At 45.7% G+C, this 20,644-nt stretch overlaps 1 protein-coding gene across 20 annotated transcripts in view; it reads left to right on the forward strand.

Annotated features, from left to right (window-relative positions):
* KIF1A (kinesin family member 1A) overlaps nt 1-20,644 on the forward strand; it is a 173,200-nt gene that overhangs the window by 45,732 nt on the left and 106,824 nt on the right. For all 20 annotated transcript variants that reach the window (XM_051991717.1, XM_051991718.1, XM_051991721.1 and 17 more), the window contains exons 3-12: nt 3,825-3,901; nt 5,316-5,495; nt 8,621-8,686; nt 10,069-10,247; nt 13,505-13,616; nt 14,890-14,967; nt 16,285-16,350; nt 17,029-17,046; nt 18,525-18,600; nt 20,424-20,502. In XM_051991717.1, coding sequence (XP_051847677.1) covers nt 3,825-3,901; nt 5,316-5,495; nt 8,621-8,686; nt 10,069-10,247; nt 13,505-13,616; nt 14,890-14,967; nt 16,285-16,350; nt 17,029-17,046; nt 18,525-18,600; nt 20,424-20,502 — 931 coding nt within the window. The remainder of the gene's footprint in view (nt 1-3,824; nt 3,902-5,315; nt 5,496-8,620; nt 8,687-10,068; nt 10,248-13,504; nt 13,617-14,889; nt 14,968-16,284; nt 16,351-17,028; nt 17,047-18,524; nt 18,601-20,423; nt 20,503-20,644) is intronic.

The following is a 20,644-nucleotide window of genomic DNA, read 5'->3' on the forward strand; positions in this document are numbered from 1 at the left end:
GTCAACTTGATCTTTCTTCCCTATTCAGTTCCCTAGCAACTGGAGCTTTTTCTGGGAAGACTTCATCACTAATTTAGCATCTCCACAGAACAAACATCACTAGCAAAGAGCTCTTATCTTCCTGTCCTTCTCTTCCCAAAGAACTCTTTGTTACCAGTCAGGGTGGTCGGCCTCCCAGGGTGGGTAGAGCAGGATTTGTGGTGATTTAATTAAAACTTCATCTGTGCTCTGAGAAACGAGGGACCATCCTCTAATGCACTAGATTAATATCCCTATGGGTATTTGAGCTGGAATAGTGGATGGGTCTGTTGACTGTCAGTGATCCCAGACAAGTCAGAGGGAGAGGATAATGGAGAGGGAAGGGTTTAATGATGACTCCGACAATTCCATCATTTTCAGTTGTTTTGCGTGACTTCAAAATGTCCCCAGAAATAGCCAACCGGTCTGTGATGCTAAAGGCAATCAGCCTATCATTACAAGGTGGAAAGGAAGGAAGGGTCCAGGTGATGACGGACTTGAAACATCAAACAAAGCATTCTTTTTATATGTGATTGTGATAGTAACCATGGAGTCTGGAGGGGTGAGGCAGGTGACGTGGTCAGATCTCCAATTAGGAAAATCTCTACAAATCACTTTTCCAGCTCTATGGGGGATAGATTGAGAGTGAGGAGAGACCTGATGTAGAGAGCCCAAGGATGTGGTGATGAGGTCCTGGAGTAGGGAAGACTGTGTTAGAAATCTGTGAGGTGTTGTGTGGGTACAAACAAGAAAATCTGGCAAGAAATTGGGTGTGCAGGAGAAAGTGGGGGAGAACATGGGTGCAAACCAAGTAGGCAAATAATGATAAATTTCAGTAGACTATTACAATTCTTCACAAATTTCCCAACAGCACTCTTTGAGGCACATAATACAGGAATAATAATTCCCATTTTATAGATAGAGGAATTGAGGTTCAGGGACATTAAATTAGTTGCCTATAGACATACAGCTAGTAAGTGGAAGATGTGGGACTAGAATATAGAGTTGTGTGTGTGTTTTGTTTTGTGAGGCAATCAGGGTTAAATGACTTGCTCGGAGTTACACAACTAATAAGATGTAGAGTCTTCAGGTCCAGGTCCATGATCACATAGTGAATAGCGAGCTAACTCTGAATAAGTCAGGAGGACTCTCAGACCATTTTCCCCAGTATCTCTCAGGACTTGATTATAACTGAGCTTAAAACTTAATCACTTGGAGAAGATCCAGAAAAAAGACATTAAAAAATGACCCGGGCAGTGAGTACAAGGCTTTGGACAGAGTAGGAAATTAATACATTTTCTTGGAGTTATGAATAAATGAATTCTCTGGATTGTTTTCAATCACTCAGCAGGTATTTATCCAGTGCCGACTCTGGGCCAGGCGCTGGGGATAGAGTGGTCATAATGTCCCCCACATAGGGTGGTTGGCTGTTTACAAATTTGCTTTCATGTATGTGAGTTCAACTGATCCTCAAAGCAGACGGAGATTATTGTCTTTACATCTGAAGAAATTGAAGCTCAAAGAAAGGATGAATTACCCAGGTCTCACTAATAAAAATATCTATCACTGAAATGTATATGGCATTTTGAGAACTGCAAAATGCTTTATGTATATTATCTCACTGGATCTGTACAACAATCTTAAAAAGGCAGATATGATCTGGCAGATACAGGTATTTACCACTTCCAATTTCTGACAAGATAGAAGCTCGGAAAGGTTTGGGGAGTTTGCCGTGGCTAGGATGTGCCCAAGGTGTGTAACATTCTGCAGGCCCAGAATTCATCTCCTCTGCCATACTGCCTTCTCAGTAAGTAGTGAGGCTGAGAATGAATGACTGGCTTCACCTCTCTGGTTCTGTTTCCTCATTTGTCCATAAAGAGGGTTAAGCTCAAATCAACTCCAAAATCCCCATTTCCAGCTCTAAAGCAATGATCCCAGAATGCTACCCAAATGGGGAAAAGTTAAAGGAAATAGTTTTATATCGTGTAGGGAGGAAAGACTTAGGGAGAGACGTTTTGATAGATGGCAGGGTGGGAAGGTCTGAAAGCTGGCCATAGCTCTGAGTCTCCCCCTCATGGTATGGCGGCTGACAGTTTCTTTAGGCCTGAGGCTCCAGATCAGAGAATCAGTTGATCAGAGAATCAGTTGATCAGAGAATCCAGATTAGAGAATCAGTTGATCCACTGCTGTGGATAGGCAGGAACAACTGGTAACAATCCAAGCACTACCAGGTGGGGCATCAGATCGGGGAGAGGGGGAGAGAAAAAGCAGGGGAGTGTCCGCTCTCAAGCCCACCCTGCCTTTTCCCTTTTGTCATCATCATTCTGGGTCACACAATGGGCACTTGATCTCGGACAGGCCAGATATTATTAGACTCAGCCAACCTGTGGAACAGGAAGACAAATTGCTTGGCAGGAGGTGGAGCATCAAAGGGTGCTCTGCCAGGGAAAAGAAAGAATCTCACTGGAAGAATTTTGAGGATCCATTGTACCCCCCTCCATTCTGGACATATTGGTTTATGTTCAAAAGGAGAAACACAGCATTATAGAAGGGCCTTTGAGCCTAAAAAATCACAGAACATCACTGTGGGAAGGGACCTCAGAGACCATCCAGGTCTTCAAAAGAACGCCTTCATAACATCCCCTCTAAAGGAAAATCTCTGGAAGGGAGGTCTACTACCTAGCCCCCACCAGCGGCCACCACCCAGGAGCCCATTGCCTTCTATTATTAGGAAACTTCCTTAAGCTAAGTTGAAATCTGCCTCTACAGCTTCCAACCTTTCGTCCTGCTTCTGCCCTCGGGACCCCTTCAGAACAAAGCTAATCCCTTCTTCACATGGTAGCCTTTCAGATGGTTGAACACAGCTGGTATATGTCATATCCCTCTAAGATCTTCCTTGTCCAGGCAAAACTTTCTCAGATCGTTCAACCTTCTCTTACGTGATGTGAATTCAAGGCCCTTCATCATCTTGTTGGCCCTTTTTTGGACTTTGTCCAGCTCATCAATACACTTCCTTAAATGTAGTCCCCAGAACTAACCAGAAGACAACAAATGTGGTCTGATAGGTGTAGGGGTCAGCTAGTCCAGCCTTCCTGTCAGGGCACAATTGCCATCATGGTCCAACTTCTTTCTGGATCTTATATTAACCAGTTGAGGCTGTGAGCCCATTTTCCAGATGCTATCTTGCTTTGGTGCCGGGCACATAGTAAGCACATGCTCTAACTAATTACTATCTATCTCTCATCATCTATTAACTAATCTATCATCTTCTATTTCTCTATCTATCTATCATTTATCTATTGATATCTTTCTTTCAGATGTCTATGAATCATAATGTCCACTCCAATAAGTGAAATTTCCCCAGTAAGGGGGAATACTGTTGGATGTTCAAACCTTTATCACTTTTCTTTATGATCCCTTCTCAGAGAAAAGTTTGAAAGCCTTCTCCCCATTTTCCATTTTTATAGTCCCAAGGGGAGTGAAGATGGCAGAAATAGAAATAATAAAGCCAGAAGAAGAATGGCAGAGTGATAGTGGTGGTGGGGAGAAAATAAGTTTTATTTGGGATATATCGTTTGAAGTGTTTGCAGGACATCCACTGGAGAGATCCTCTTGGCGACTGGATCGGTGTGACAGTGGAAGTCTTTCTGTGCTTGTGTTAGAGCACCCGGTCTTAAAAGCCACTTTTGTCAGGCCAGTGCGAAGGTCTTGTTGGCTGCCGTAAAAATGGCGCACCATAATCAGAGGCATTCGCCCCACCGAACCCAATAACTTCCTCTTCTTATATTTATTTTTTTCCTTTCCAGCTATCGTCAATCCAAAACAACCCAAGGAGACACCCAAAAGCTTCAGCTTCGATTATTCCTATTGGTCACATACCACGGTAAGCACAAACAACTGGGAAAAGATGTGAGTTATCAAGGCGGGGAAATGAGCTGTTTCTCTCATGGCCTGCTCTTTAAGAAACCCCCTGAATGTCTGGGCATCAGATATATAGAAGGGGAAGCACAGAAGCTAAGCAGAAAGGGGATTGTCTACAAACTTGGAAATCGGGCCTTTAGTTGAATGACCTGAATGCATAAATAAAAGTACTTATTGACAAACCCCTGCAATTTGGGTGCGAGCCAGGAAAGGGTCTTTGTTTGTCGCTAAATTGTCAGGGGAGGGTTGCTCTGGTGGAATTTTTGCTTGATAGATTCAGAATATAAGTTATGCTAGATCACGACCCAACAGCTATGAATCAGATGATCTCTTAATATCATATTGGTCTGGAATTGATCACGAGATGATCCAGGACATTCTGTTCTTTTGATTCACTCTATGGTTTGAATTATTTATTCCTAAATTCAAATCAAAGGCAAATAATACCAATGCTGGTTGCTCGGGCTACCTAAACCCGTCAGTCTCCAGCCTCAAGGAGCTTACTTTCATCAAAACAATTTCTTCAGCATGGGTACTTCCCCTAGTGGTGCAGATGGCAGCCAGTGAATGCCTTTCCATTCTGCATGCTTCCTGGCCATAACCTCCCCGAGGTCCCGCATAGAGGATCTGCCCAGTGTGATCGGGGACCTCCTAAATCTTTGTCGTCCCATAGGTCTCAGTGAAATCCCTAGGGCTGCCCATTCACTCTGGACACATAGAACCATAGATCTCGAGCTGGGAGGGACCTCAAAGAAACTGTCACCCAGGGAAGTGACCTAGTTTGTCCAAGATCACAGAGGTAGCGAGCAATGGAAGGAGGATGTCATCCCCACCTTCCTTTTTGACCCTGTTTCCCAGATGTTCTTATTCACACTATTGCCTCCTCTCCTTCATTAGTGACACGTTGCAGTCCTCTTAAACCCAGCCTGCATCTTTCTAATATCAAAAGAGTTGATTCTTCCCAGATTTGGGAGATTCCCATGATTCATAGCCTTATGATCTATCTCATGGGTTTCTATGGCCCTACATGATGAACTCTTCATGATGATAAAATCACAGGTCCTTCATTAATTCACAGAGGGATGAAAATCATCCAGGATAGAAAAGTATGAAGAAGCTGTGAACTGTAACCAATGTAATGAGAATCTGCCCCAAAGCTGATGAACTCTTCTTCATCCTGACTCTGCTTACTACTTACACTTCCTGCATTCTTTGGCTAGGTCTTATAAACTCTCTGACCCCACTAACTATAAAATGAGAGGATCAGACTCGATGATCCCCGAAGTCTCTCTTGCCTCTACATCTATAAACCGATGATCTCTTCCATGTCTTCTTCCCCTTCATTCCTCTCATTCACAACATCCTTTCCCCCCCAGCCTGAAGATATCAACTATGCATCTCAGAAACAAGTGTACCAAGACATCGGAGAAGAGATGCTGCAACACGCCTTTGAAGGCTACAATGTCTGCATCTTTGCCTACGGGCAGACCGGTGCTGGAAAGTCCTATACCATGATGGGGAAGCAGGAGAAGGATCAGCAGGGCATTATCCCACAGGTGAGTCTGGGCAGAAAGAGGGTGAAGAGCAGGAGTGCAGGATGGGACACGAAAGGGATTCCTTGTCTTTAAAAAAGCAAAAACAATCAAAGGCACAAAACCAACTCACCTTCAAACAAAACAAAGGACACTAATCATGTCTCGATTAGAGACGATGGTTTCTAGGAAATATCGAATGAAGTGGGACACAAAAGCTAAAACTTTCATAACCCCTGAAATGGAAAACCATGTTACTGGGTCCTTGGAGGGAATAGAGAGGGGAGAATTCAGGGGAAGTAAAAACAAATACAGTTTTATTTTAGAGACTCAGGAAATGAAAGTTTAATTCTTAGTCACAAAAAAATGAATTCTCATGATTCAAGGGACTATGAGGTGTAGAGAGAGAACTTTAGAAAACTTTGTCCTAAGAGACTCCATCAACTGTCAAGGAGAGTCTTAAGAGCAATTATTTAAATTTTACTTATTCATTTGCTTATCAATCTGTCCCTCCCAATATTTCTCCCCAATTGAGCAAAAATAAATAGATAAAAGACTAGAAGGCATATTTGCATGGTTTAGAAATATAAATTCCCACAATGGCCATGTCCACAAACGTATTTCTCTTTTGTGTTTAAAATCCTTCTCCTTGTCAGGAGATAAGTGGCCCATTTGCTTTCCACTCTTTAGCACTCCTGCTTTATCATGATTGCATTGAATAGAATCCCAAAGCCTTCCAGTGCTGTTTAGTTTTCTCTCTATAATGTTATAATAATATCCATTATTTTATTTCACTCTGCATCAGTTCATAAAAGGTTTTTCCAATTTCCTTTCAAGCAGTTCATTTGCTTTTTCTTATTGCACAACAATAATTCTTTATGTTCACATACACAATACGATTGGTCATTCCCCAATAGAATGTGCTTTAGTTTTCAATTTTGCCTACCACAAAAAGAGCTGCTACAAATATTTTTGCACATATAAGTCCTTTTCCTCTTTCTTTGATTTCTGCAGGTAGAGATAGAACTATCAATGGTCTAGCTGAATCACAATGTGTGTATTTTAGTAATTTTGAAAGCATATTTACAGATTATTTTCCAAAATGCCAATTCACAGCTCCACCCTATGCCTATTTTTCCCCAGTTCCTCCAAGATGTTATTTTCTTTCCTTGTCTTATTAGGAAATATTTTGAGCAAACTTTATTTACCTTTCATTTTTGGGAAGACATATTAGGAAGAGAATTCCTGAATGACTTGAATTACTGTTCTGAGAGAACTGTGTCTACATTTGAGGAGGAATCAGTGAGAGTTTTTTATTCCATATTTCTTTCCTCTGCTTTTGAAAAACCCAAAGCTAACTTTGACCATGAACTTTATCCACGGTGACACATCAGAAATACTCTCTCTTCCCTCCTGCATTTGTTGTTACTGAAACATATTATATTAATGGGACACTGATATTGCTCTAGTCACTGAGAACCTGTGATTTGCAATTTAAAAAGAGAAATAGCAGAAGTTTATGTAAAATAAAGCTAACCTGTTTCTGATAGATTTACAAACTGTGATGGGAGCTCGGTGCTAATTAACTAATGAGAAAGTGTGTACATTTCTATTTTTGAAAAATAGCCGAAGATTCTCCTTGATTGCCTTAGAACCTGAGTAAAGAATTAATAAGGAAATTATCAAATAATCGTTAGACAGTGTAGGATGCACACTTAGATTGAGTCAGTTTCCTTTAGGCTAGACATGGGATGTTGTCACCTTAAATCCCCCCATTGGGTTCCATTTGGGATTTTTGTGTATTCTATCTCCTGGGTAGTTTACCATCACAATTGAATCTCTCTAGATGATAGTTAAACTACAACTCCCCAGGATTTTATTGCCTGTAAAGAAACAGGTGCTCTATGCATTTGGGGGTGTAAGGAAGAGGAACTATAGGCAAAGGGAGGGGATTCCAAAGAACTAGAGAACATCAGGAATCCCAATAGGAAGAGAAGGAAAGAAGGAAGGAAAGAAGGAAGGAAGAAAGGAAAGAGGGAAGGAAAGAAGGAAGGAAAAAAGAAAGGAAGGAAGGAAGGAAGGAAGGAAGGAAGGAAGGAAGGAAGGAAGGAAGGAAGGAAGGAAGGAAGGAAGGAAAGAAGAAAGGAAGAAAGGAAGGAAGGAAGGAAGGAAGGAAGGAAGAAAGGGAGGGAGGGAGGGAGAGAAGGGGGAAGGAAGGGAGGAAGGAAGGAAAGGAGGGAAGGAGGAAGGAAGGGAGGGAGGAAGGAGAGAGGGAAGAAACTCTTTAGTTGTAAGGAGTTTATATTGTCCAAGGGCAGATGACATTATATACCTGTATATACACACATAAGTATATAAAAATCATAAAACATATACCAAATAAATATAATTTGGGAGGCAACATTAGCACTGGGGGAACCAGGAAAACCTCACGAGGAAGGTGATCTTTGACCTGCGTTTCAGAGACTGTGGATATTTGGTGTGAATTCTATACAACCTGAGTGCCCAGAATGCCTGTAGAGTCACTCGGCACTGAGGCCCTGGGGACAGATGCGCCAAATTGGGTAAGCTTGTCAGAAGCTTAACCAAAAATGTTTCCAAATCAGAGCTTCTCACCAAGAGGCAGATGGAGATCTGATTAGCTCCAAGTGTCCTATAAGAGAATAACTCTTTAATTTAAAAAACCTCATGAACAAATAAAGGCCTAGAGAACCAAATGGCAAGGAACTCCCTCTCTCAGAATATCAACTGGGCATTTGAACACAAGGAGATCTGCCCCGTCCTGGCAGGGAAGGACTCTTGGATCTCCGAGGCTTGGCCAGTGAAGTGCTGGATCTGGCAGCTTCTCCTAAGCCAGAAAGGCTGTGTGAGGGCCCAGAGATAGGCTGTGGGTCTCCTAGCCAAGGATCAAGCCAGAGAGGTTCAGCACCAGGTGCTGCAGAGAGGATTCCATCCACACTGGCAGCGGTCAAAGATAGGAAAGCTTCGAGTGTTCTTTGTCCTATGTCAGGGCCCTTCAACCCCCCAAGATTAATACTAAGAAACAGGAAGAATGAAGCTGATCTCTTCTCTCTCTCTCTCTCTCTCTCTCTCTCTCTCTCTCTCTCTCTCTCTCTCTCTCTCTCTCTTCCCTCCCTCTGTCCCGACAGCTCTGTGAGGATCTCTTCTCTCGAATCAATGACACAACAAATGACAACATGTCCTACTCAGTGGAGGTAAATGTACCCTTCTCCCTGAGGGTGGTCTGGGGGGAGATCTTAATAACATGGGATTGCCTAGAGCTCTAGCAAGGAATTGTGGGACGAATGCTCGTGGGGGGAAGGGTTGGTACAGAGAACCTGCAAGCTAGTCATTCCTCTGGAACAAAGGATCAGGGAACAATGGGGAGGAAAGTCCCCCCTGATTCTACAGCACGTCCTGACGACTCAAGAAGGAGGCTGGGGACAGTTCCCCCGACCAGGATGATGCTGGGATGGGACAAAGAAGAGATGACAGAGGGGGATTCTCTAGAGGATCCTAGGGGACCTCTCAAGGAGGTAAAAAGAAGAGCAATAATGAAGAGTGAGGGAGACATGGGACAGTTCTTTTTCCAGTCAGGTCAAATCATTGTGGCCAGTTCTTCAGAGTGGGGATGAGGGAGCTTGGAGAGGAAACGGGCAGCCAGGTGACTGGGGGAGTCCCGTCCCCTTGGGGGAAAGTGAGCCCTAGGAGAGGGATGGGCTAGTAACAGTTTCATTTCACTGAGGAAATGGAGGGAGCAGAGGGCACATGGACACAGCATAGGTAGATAGAGTGCACGGGGCAATAGGAGTGGGTGGGGTACAGCATATAGAAAGAAGGATAGAGACCTTGGACAGTTACCACAAAATTTGGCAGAGAACCTGGATCTCTGGGGAAAGATACAAGGAGGAAAAATACTTAGGCATCTAGGACAAAATTTCAATTGCCCCCCCCCCTTGTTATAGCTCTTGTCCGACCTCTGAACGTGATGAAAGAAAAGGCCGGTTCATTAAATGCCTACATGTAGCTTCATGCATTCACTCACACGTTGATTGAGCGTCCCCGACAGGCAAGGCTCTGGTTAGGAAGATGAAAGAGCCGGGGCCCTTGGGCAGTTTCCAGGCTAGCCGGAGAGGTCAGCCCCTAGACAGGAGCAGAACATGGGGAGTGCCCAGAGACAGGCTGGGAGCACATCCACAGTTGTGGGGGCGAGTGGGCGGATGATGGAAGGCTTCCTGGAGGAAGAGTGAGGGTGGGACATGGGAGGAGGAGAAGCCCAGGGAATGTTTGCCAGGTTGGGGTGAAAATGGGACACATGGATGGCAGTAGTGGATGACGAGACCAGATCACCTCCTGTTCTCCTCTACCCAAAGCACCCAATCCACACGCAAGTGGGTTCAGGACTTCTCAACCTCACAACCTCAGCAAGTGGGCTGGGATCCCGAACACACTTTCTCATGACAGCCCCAAGTCTCCCAGTCCCCAGTGATCCCGGGGTGGGATGCTGCTCTGGAGCAGGCCCTCAGGGCCAAAGCTGTTCTGGGAGGACGCCCAGGGCCTCCGCGTCTCCCCTCTCACCAACTTCCCTCTCTCCTAGGTCAGCTACATGGAGATTTACTGTGAGCGTGTCCGGGATCTCCTGAACCCCAAAAACAAGGGCAACCTGCGCGTGAGGGAGCATCCCCTCATGGGCCCTTACGTGGAAGACCTCTCCAAGCTGGCCGTCACCTCCTACAATGACATCCAAGACCTAATGGACTCGGGAAACAAAGCCAGGTACGTGAGTGGATTCCCCTCCTCCTGTGACTCCGTCGTTTCCTTCTCTTTCCTTCTGACTCCCTGACCCTCCATCTCTAAGGCATCGGCCCTGGTGGAGCGGGGAGAGAAAAGCCCTGGAGGTCAGGGGACCCCCAGGCTCTGTTCCTGGCTGTGCCTTATTCCATCATCCTTCCAATTCTTTGCCACCACAAAAAGAGTGGCTACAAACATTTTCGCACATGTGGGTCTTTTTTCCTCCTTTATGGTTTCTTTGGCCTCTACACCCAGTAGGGGCACTTCAAGGGTACTCACAGTGTTATAACTCTTTGGGCATACTTCCAAATTGCTCTCCAGAATGGTTGAATCATTTCACAACTTCACCAACAATGCATTAGTGTTCCATTTTCCCCTGCAACATTGATCATTTTCTTTTCCTGTCATTTTAGCCAATCTGGGAGACGTGAGGTGGTCCCTCAGTGTTATTTTAATTTGCATTTCTCTAATCAATAGTCATATTTAGAGCATTTTTCCATATGACTATTGATGGCTTTAATTTTTTCATCTGAAATTGTTCATATCCTTTGACAATTTATCAATTGGGGAGTGCCTTGTGGTCTTGTAAATTTGACACAATTCTTTGTATATTTTAGAAATGAGGTCTTTATCTGAAACACTTAAGTTTTTTCCCAATCTTGTGCTTTCCTTCTAATTTTGGCTGTATTGGTTTTGTCTGTGCAAAACCTTTTTTAATTTAATGTAGTCAACGTTGTCCACTTTGTATTTCATAATGATCTTTAGTTCTTCTCTGGCCATAAATTCTTCCCTTCTCCAAAGGTCTGGTGGGTAAATTATCCCTTACTCTCCTGATTTATTTGTAGCATCACTCTTTATGCCTAAATATGTTGGATCACAGCTTCTTCAGCTAGAAAGTGATACTCAGGTAGAAAGTAGGCTTGGCTTAGATCAAAGGACCTGGCTAGAATCCCTCACTTCCTAGCTGTGAAAGGCAGCCTGAGGCAGCCTGGAAGGGCAGGAATGCTCATTGTCTAGAGTCCTGTGACCTGCCCCAGAGCTGCCCTCTCCTCATCTCCTCACACATAACACGAGAATGGCCACATCAACATCCACCCTTCTCAAGTCTGTGTGGAAAGTGCTTTGCAAATCTTAAAATGGGAGACAAATGGGAGCTACCACCGGCAATTTGCAAAATTATAAGACTCAGATGGAATCATGACTGTACAAAACTTTGAGAATGTTAGATCATTCTTGAAATCATATTGATAATAACCAGTATTTTACAGCATTTGAAGGTTTACCAGACTTTCCCAAATGAAGCCCTGAGAGGAAGGTACTTTTATTGTTCTCATTTTACAGTTGAGAAAACTGAGGCAAATAGAATAAGTGACTTTCTCAGACTCACATGGTCAGTTAGTGTCTGAGACAAATTTGAATTCAGGTCTTTCTGACTCCAGAGCCAGATATTTATCCACTGTTCCTCCCGGCTACCTCCATCATCATCATCCTTATGCTTTCCTGTACTTTGTCCCAGTCATTCCTCCCAACAACAAAATAGGTATGAATTGACCCAATTTATAGCTGAGTAAACTGAGGCTCAGAGGTAAAGTATCTTACCCAAGGTCACATAGCCAGAAAGTTCTATCACCAAGACCAGAATTCAAATCTTCTGATTATTTGGATCAACGCTTCTCTTTCTCTGCAATGGCCACCCCAGTCCTAGCTGCCCATTTCTCATCTCCAAACCCAGGGTCCTACTGATCTGTGGGAAAGAGCTACCCCAGTGAGACCACTGAGACTGGGATATGAAAAGGCTGCTGCTGGTTTCAGTAAAGGGATCCTCCCCTCCCCAACCCCCTAGCTTTGTTGAATAGAGCCTCAGCCCCCGCCAGCTGGCCAGTGACCCTCACTAGGAATTCACCTCAATGCCCCTTTCTCTAGGACTGCCGCAGGTTCTGGGCTCCGAGCCAGCCCCCTTTTCCTTTTCAAAGAAACCCAAGAGGCTGGATTCAGCTCTCTGCCCCCCAGTCTGGCATCCTCCTCCGCCACCACGGCCAGCTGCGCGGGTGTAGGGACGATTTTTCCCGGGCTTTGCTCCTCCCCTCCTTGGGCCCAATTTTGAATTCAGCCAGTGATGGCCAGTGGGCATTCCCAGCTTGGGTGGATAAGATATTTTCCTCAGGTTCCTCTCAATGTGGTCCCTTCCGAATACAGACTGTTCTCTCTGAGCATGTCAGGGGGACAGGTCCTGGCCACCACAGGAGTGCGCCATCAATGTCAGAGGACAGGGAGTGCTCCATCAATGTCAGAGCGCAGGGAGTGCTCCATCAATGTCAGAGCGCAGGGAGTGCTCCATCAATGTCAGAGGGCAGGGTTATGGAGCACTCCCTGCCCTCTGAGTGCTTGGTAGCTTGTCTTAGAGGTAAAAAGCCCAGGCCTGCTGATTAGCTCTGCCTCGGCCTGGGGACGACTGTAAGGAAGGGGTAGGAAGGATGCTCTCGGATTATTTACCTTTGATGCTTTGGAAATGAATCACATCTTCCCCGCTAAGCCCATGCTATTCAGCCACATCCCCACTTCTCTGATGAGCCTGCAGTTACCATGGAGATCTGGCTCCTGGTACTTTCTTCCTGCATCTAAGATGGCCCGAAGCATCCATCTGTCTTCCCAGGGGGCCAGAGAACACAGAGAACCCAAATCATATCTAATTTTAGAGGTAACAAACCCCAAAACACCTAGACAGAGCCCTTGACTATTCCATTTGATAGAGGATGAAGGTAAGTCTCCCTACAAGGTCAAGTAACAACTAATGGAGATGTGAATCCTCCAAATCCACTGGCCTGGTGGGTAGAGAGCCAGCCTTCTACCAGGAAGCTGTGGGTTCGAGTCCTACCTGGCTGAGGGGCTCTGGGCTCTTGTGTGACCCTGAGCAAATTCCCTCCTGGTATCAGTTTCCTCAACTATAAAATGGGGACAGATCTGGAAAAACCTACCTCATAAAGCTGTTGTTTGCAAAGAGCTCAGCATGATACCTAGTATATGGCAGGCACTTCACTGGCACTCACTCCTTTCCCCTTTCTGTGCCTCAGTTTCTCCCTCTGTAAAAAGAGGAGCTAGGACTCGACGACCTCCACATCCTCTTCCAGCTCTCTCCATTCGGGATCCTGGGAGCCGTCCAGCACCACGGACATCTCCCCACCAGGCGGGCCCCGCTCAGAAGGCTTCGAGTTTCACATCCTTTCCCATTTTCTTCCACACAGGACGGTGGCTGCCACCAACATGAATGAGACCAGCAGCCGCTCCCACGCTGTCTTTAACATCATCTTCACCCAGAAGCGCCATGACGCCGAGACCGACATCACCACAGAAAAAGTGAGTGTCCCGAGTCCTTAATTCACTGGTGATCAGGGAGTGAAGACCTGGGAGGTTCATGGAGAAAAAGGCTTAGGAAAGGCAGTTCTGTGTAGCGGTTCGAGGGGATGGATCAAGGGCTGGGAAGACCTCAGATACTCAGACACTAGTTCTCTGTGGGATTGAGTGCAGATCCTACCACCACTTTCCTCATCTGTAAAATGGGTAGAACCCAGAGTGATGACTTAAAAGAGTGAATGGGAAGCTCAGAGGAGTCGGCGCCTCTATAATGTTTTACAAACTTTAGAAATGTTAGTGAGTCATTGTGATGTATTTAGAAATCTCCATATACATGTGTGTGTATACTCCTCTCTGAGTGGAAGGAGGGCTCCGATCTTGGAAACCCGATGGCTCCAAAATGCTGCTGGGGCCTGGCACTGGGCACATAGGAAGAGGTGCCATCCTTACCCCTCAGTCTTGGAGTGAGCTGGAAGGAAGGCCACGAGCACGGCCCCTGTGCTCATTAACAAGGCTCTCCGCTAAGCAAGGCTCCGGCTCGAATCATGGCGGCATTCGAGCGACGGGTCCCACAGAAGGGGAGCACAGAGGGCCCGGATGAAGGAAAGGAGGGGTGAGGGGATGGGCCCGATCACTGGTACATTTTCATCAGTCTGAAAGAACGGACTTTCCTAAGGCCTTTCTTTGGAGACAGAGTCAGGATTCGAATCTTCCATTTGCCCAGGGAAGTGACAAAGAGGGGAAAGTCCATAGTCTAAGAATCAGTGAAGAATGGTGAAGGAAGACAAATGTTCCCCTAGTTACAGGAAGCAGGACCTGGAGCTCAGAGAGCCCTGGATTCAAATCTCTCCACTCACACTTAGCTGTGTAACTATCAGCAAGTCACCCCATCACTCTCGCACTCATCTATAACATGGGAGGTGACAGAAGGGAGGATGATAATGTACTTTGCAAATGGCCAGATGCTGTGCGCACACCAAGAGTCATTCTTACACACGTCATTCAGGGCCTCCTGTAGGAGGGAAGCCTCCTCAAAGGAATCTCCCCCTTTGCTCCTCCATGGTGCAGTATTTGCTTGTAGCCCCAGGTGTGAGCTTCAAGGAGCCCCGAGTGATCCCTGCGGCCCTGGTCCCCTCCAGCCCTCAGGGATCTCGAGGACTCCAGGTGTAGGTCCCAGGGATTCTGGCTGGGGCTGGAGGTCTGCTCTACTTCACCCTCTTGAGGCCCCCGGGAGGCCCAGGGGTGTCTTCAACATCTGGACTGGTTGGTCTTTTAGGTGAGCAAGATCAGCCTCGTTGACCTGGCGGGCAGTGAGCGAGCTGACTCCACAGGAGCCAAGGGCACGCGCCTCAAGGTAAGTCTGGTGTGACTCCTCTGAATCCACCTCTGGGACAGAATGTGGGGCGACTTTGGGAGCCTGAACCGAGGCAAGGCTGAAGGTCTCCCCACCCCTGCCTCTTAAATCTTCCCTCAAAGTCCAGCTCAGGGGCTACAACCTCCTTTGTTTGAGTCCCCCCTTTCTCTGCCTTTGTCTATCCTTGTCTCTGTCTCTCTCCCTCTCTCTTCCTTTCTCTCTCCTTCTTTTTCTCCTCTCTATCCCTTTCTCCCCTCTTGTTTTCTCAATCCTCTCCCTTCCTCTCTTCTTCCCTCTCTCTCCTCCTTCTCTTCCTCCTTCTCTCCTTCCTTCCTTCTCTCTCTCCTTTTTTCTCTCCTCTCATCCCTTCCTCCCTCCCAGTCCCCCTCCTCTCTTTCTCCTTTTTTCTTCTCTCCCTTTCTTGATTATTTATTTTGCATTCACTCAACTGTGTCCACACTGCATTTCCTCCATAGAACATAAACTCCCTGAGGTGCCACCGGTTCCTTTTTGTTTCTGCACTATTTATTTCTAGAGCACAGAACAAGCTCAAAGCTTAACAGATTTCTTGGGTTTAATTTCATGGAGGCCAAGGGCCTTCCCCTGTCGTGAGACGGCAGGCTTCCTCTCGGAGGAGGAAGGGAACAGTGTTTGCCCGGGATTGCCCCGCTTCCCCTGGGGAAGGTCGGCCACTGTGAGGGTCGGCTCATTGCCTCGGGGTAGTCTGAAGGCAAGAGGAAATCTGGAATTAGGGGTCAGGAACCTAATCAAACCCGGCCATTACCACAGAGGCCGAGGAAGAGGAAGGGACTTCCATTGAATCCAATGTCTCACTAAGTGAAACCTGAGCAACAAAGTCCGTCACTTTCTCCTGAGCGTTTAGGTTTCCCTGTGTTTAATAGACTGAGTATGGCTCCAATCAGCTGTGAGTGTGTGAGTGAGTGTGTGCAAGTATGAATGTGAGTGTGTGTGAGTGTGTGTGTGTGTGTGTGTGTGTGTGCACAAGTGCATGCAAATGCACATTCCAGGCATAGGGGTCCGCAGATGGGAGAAGGAATGTCCTATTTGGAGAACAGCAAGGGAAAGGAAAGGCTAAAATGCAGAGAGCATTAAGTAGAGTCGTGAGAAGGCAGTCATAAAAAGAAAGGCTGGAACCAGATCGTGAAGGGCTTATAAATCAAACAGAGAAGTTTGGATTTTGTTCTATAGAGAATAGGGAGCCACTGAGGTTTTCTGAGCAGAGCAGTGACACTAAAAAAAATCTGCTAAAGAAAATCTCTCTTGTTTTCCAACACCGGGGCTTTCTTTCTCCGACAGGAAGGAGCAAACATCAACAAGTCCTTGACCACACTGGGAAAAGTCATCTCTGCTCTAGCTGAAATGGTGAGTTTGGCTTAAGGGTTGTTTTTTATTCATTGGCTGGTTAGGAAGGATCTCGGCTGTAGACTCCACCGTGCCAGCTCTGCCATGAGCCTAAGATAGGACAAACACGGTTCTGAAGCTTCCTGTATTTCTACTTTGTTGTTTCCTGAAGATTTGGTAGGACCCGGCCAGGGACAGCGCCAATTTCTTCTCTAACTCAGCGGTACAATAAACCATTTTAGACATAAGATGAGGGCATTGAGTCCTAGGAAAAGGGGAGTTGATTATTCTAGAGACCCCTTTCAGACCCTCTGAGATTGAGAGTGTCCTTCCCTGAAAGCTTTTATCCTTGGGTTCAGTGGTCTTCCCTCCAAGGACCCAGGGATTATATGCTTTTCTGAGGACAGTTTGGGGTCATAGGGAAATCAGAAATCTGAGTCACCAGGAGCCTTGCCAATCCCCTTCCATCTGCTGCTCTTTATGTGAGACAGACAGCTGTTGAAACAGCCCCATTTCTCTTTAGCTCGCTCACTGGGAGCAGCATGAGGGAGACGCAGCTGAGCCAGAGGGAGGGTTTACTCTAGTGATATCAGAAATTCATTTCCCATTCTATCATCTGGGCCTCTAAGTCCTATCAGCGCATCACAGTTTGCTTTTCTGAGCATTTCTAAGCTAGTTTCTCTTTCTTTTTCCCCTCAGGATTCTGGACCAAACAAGGTTTGTGACTCTTTGTTTCCTTCTGGTATTTATCTTCCTCTTAAATGGGTGTCTTAGAGAATTCTTAGAGAATTAAAGATAAGTCTTGGGGTTAGGGAGGAACTAGGGATCTTCTAAAACTACTGGATTGGAATTCCCCCAACCTTACATTTGAACTTTATCTCCCCCTATATCTCAGAACATTCATAGTTCTGTGACTTTGTTTACTTTCCTGTAATGCCTGAAATCATCTCTTCTTCAGTCCATGGAATGATTGAGATAAAACAAAAAGAATTGGGGCACTCATTTAAATGAATGATTCTGGATAAAATGAAAGGATGAAGACATTTTTTCAAAAACATAAAAGAATTGGGGTACTCATTTACATTAATGATTCTGGATAAAATGAAAAGATGAAGATATTTTTTAAAACATAAAAGAATTGGGGTACTCATTTACATTAATGATTCTGGATAAAATGAAAAGATGAAGACATTTTAAAAACATAAAAGAATTGGGGTACTCATTTAAATGAATGATTCTGGATAAAATGAAAAGATGAAGACATTTTTTCAAAAACATAAAAGAATTGGGGTACTCATTTAAATTAAAGATTCTGGATAAAATGAAAAGATGAAGACATTTAAAAAAAACATAAAAGAATTGGGGTACTCATTTATATTAGTGTTTCTGGATAAAATGAAAAGATGAAGATATTTTTTTAAAAACATAAAAAGAATTGGGGTACTCATTTACATTAGTGATTCTGGATAAAATGAGAAGATGAAGTAAAAACAAAAGAATTGGGGTACTCAGTTACATTAATGATTCTGAATAAAATGAAAAGATGAAGACTTTTTTAAAAAAACATAAAAGAATTGGGGTACTCATTTAAATTAATAATTCTAGATAAAATGAAAGGATGAACAAATTTTTAAAAATCTCCTTTCTTTGATATTTAAAAGGATATTTTATTGCACAATTGGCAATGGGTTGCACTAGTTGACCTCTTGGGCTCCATCGGGTGAGACCCCAAGCTAATTATATCGGCTGTCTACTGACCAGCTTTGTCAAACAATGGACTTTGAGCTATCTGGTTCCTCAATTATTCCTCTACGTGAACAACCCGAAGGCCTTGTACTGTGAAATCCAAGGACCACTTGAGTTTGAGGATTAGGAGGCAAAGCAAAGAGATCACATGACTCACCTTCCAAATTGACAAGGGCGCCCCTGCTCCCCAGAGATCCTCTGGTACAGAATGGCCTTGAGGGACTGCATCCCCCCAATCTCGGCCACAGCAAAGGCTGCCAGTCAAAGTGATAATGTGCCGTCTGTGCCGAGGAGATGGGTGCAAAGGGCTGGCTTGGCTTCCATTGTTTCTCGTAGTGCCCGGGGTTGGGCACAGGCCACTTGGCTGTCCTGCCAATCTAACTGTCATGTCTGACCTGCCAAGGGGCTACAGGCTTGACCTCCTTGAATTCTTCCTTTTCCTCCTGCAGAACAAAAAGAAGAAAAAGACTGATTTCATCCCTTACAGAGATTCGGTGCTGACCTGGCTCCTCCGGGAAAATCTGGGTAAGGAATCTGCTTTCAGCTCTGCCGCTTCACATGCAGCAGTCGCTGTCCTTCTCCTGCAGTTCCCTGGCGAGCAGCCTCGAGGGCCACCAGCTGGGCCGGCTTCCGGAGGAGGAGAAGGCTTCGCTTTGCTGCCTTCTCCATCCACCTTCCTCAGGAAGGACGCCGGGCCACTGGTTGGGGAAATTGTTCTCACCAGGAGACGGGCAGAATGCAAAGCCGCGGGCACTGCAGGGGTCAGAGAAGGCCAGTTCCCAAGTCTTCCCAAGGTCCCGGATTAGCCCTGGGGATGCCGTGAGCTTGAGCAGAGGGTGTGATAAGGAAGGGAGAGAGTCTGGCTTTGGAGTCGGAGAGCCTGAGCTTCAACGTTCCCTCTGCTGTCGCTCATGGGATGTTGAACACCTCCCTTGGCTCGCCAGCATTTGGTCTCCAAGCCTGTAGAATGACAGCATCCGACTAGAAGCCCCCGAGGTTGGGTCCACTTTCCTCCATGGTCCCATGGTTCTACTCCACATATGTAGGGATTGACAGACCCTGGGAATCCGTTTCCTCATCTTTAGAATGGGAATAGGGGAATGGGGTCAGGCCAGCTTGATGATCCAGTGCTAAATGATAGGACAGGGCTGTGCAGATCTGGAGCTCTGAGAATTGGCTCATTCTCAATGCACCAAGGCTCCATGGGTAACCACACATCATGGCTCCCAAAATAACCGTTCTGGGACCAGAGGCAAACATGGTGAAATGAGTCTCAAGATAAGCTTCCTGGATTAGGCAGGACTTAGCAGCTTTCCTTTAAAGGACTGAAGGGCCTGGAAAATGATAATGTGGAGGACAAAGGGGCTTGGACCACAACCAAGAATCAACTACCCAGAAAAATCAAGCACTGTCTTTCAGGGGAAAAGATGGACCGTCAATGAAATAGGGGGTTTTCAAGTATTTTTGATAATTATTTTCATTTGGGGGAGGAGAAGGAGTGTTCCGGGGATTTCGGGATACAGGGTCTCTCCACAAAGACCTGGGGCTCTTGCTCTGTAGGAGGGAGGGAGAGACCAGGCACAGGGTATAGGGCAGAGGGAAAGAAAGCCCCTGGTGCTGTAATGAGATTTGGGGGGAAAATAAAGATGAAAGCCTTCATCCTAATGACTTGAAGGCATAATCATGGCTGCCAGTTTGAGGGTTTTTAACAAATGGTCAAAGGAAAGAGCCTGATTGCTCCAAGCTGAAGAAACGGACATCCTGGGGTGTATCAAAGTCTGTGGTCAAAGCCCCAGGTGTAACTGCCATTTACAGAGAGTTGGAGAGGCAACCAGATAGAGGACGGTTCTGGGAGTCAGGAAGGCATAAATCTCACCTCTGTACAGGGCAGTAAGCCTTCTGAGCCTCAGTTTCCTCATCTGTAAAATGTGGATAATGACACAAACCCACCCCTTAAGGTTGTAGAGAGGGTCACAGGAGATCATTCATGTCCACGTGGGGCCTGGAAAACCTTAAGGCAAGCTAGATCATCCCCATTTTACAGATGAACAAAACTAAGGGCTGATTTTGCAGAACTTTTAGATAGCTAACAAGTCACCAAGTCAACAAGCATTTATTAAGCACCTACTCTGTGCCAGCCCTTGTGCTAAGGACTAAAGGAAGGAAGGAAGATTTGAGCTCAGAGAGTCCTTCAAGAATTCATCTATTATAAAAAGGAGGGAATCAAGACTGATGGTGTCAAAAAAGAAGCTCCCAGTTCCCTGGGAGGAAAGAGTTGAGTGATGTTTTCCCTTCTCGTGGGGCTGTTCCTGAGGCACGCTGGTGAGGGCCTCTGTTTTTTCCTCCAGGGGGCAATTCTAGGACTGCGATGGTGGCAGCTCTGAGCCCTGCTGACATTAACTACGACGAGACCCTCAGCACCCTGAGGTAAGACCTGGCAGAGCTAATCTCTATTTTCTAGCCCCTCCTCAAGAGCAGGAAAATGGTCATCTCAGCTGAGCTCTTCCCTGTTACCAATCTCCGGCTTCCCCCTCGTCACTCATTAAGAGCCAGTGAATGTCTCTCTTTA

This window comes from Antechinus flavipes, chromosome 3, assembly GCF_016432865.1.
Source record: "Antechinus flavipes isolate AdamAnt ecotype Samford, QLD, Australia chromosome 3, AdamAnt_v2, whole genome shotgun sequence".
Classification (NCBI taxonomy): domain Eukaryota; kingdom Metazoa; phylum Chordata; class Mammalia; order Dasyuromorphia; family Dasyuridae; genus Antechinus; species Antechinus flavipes.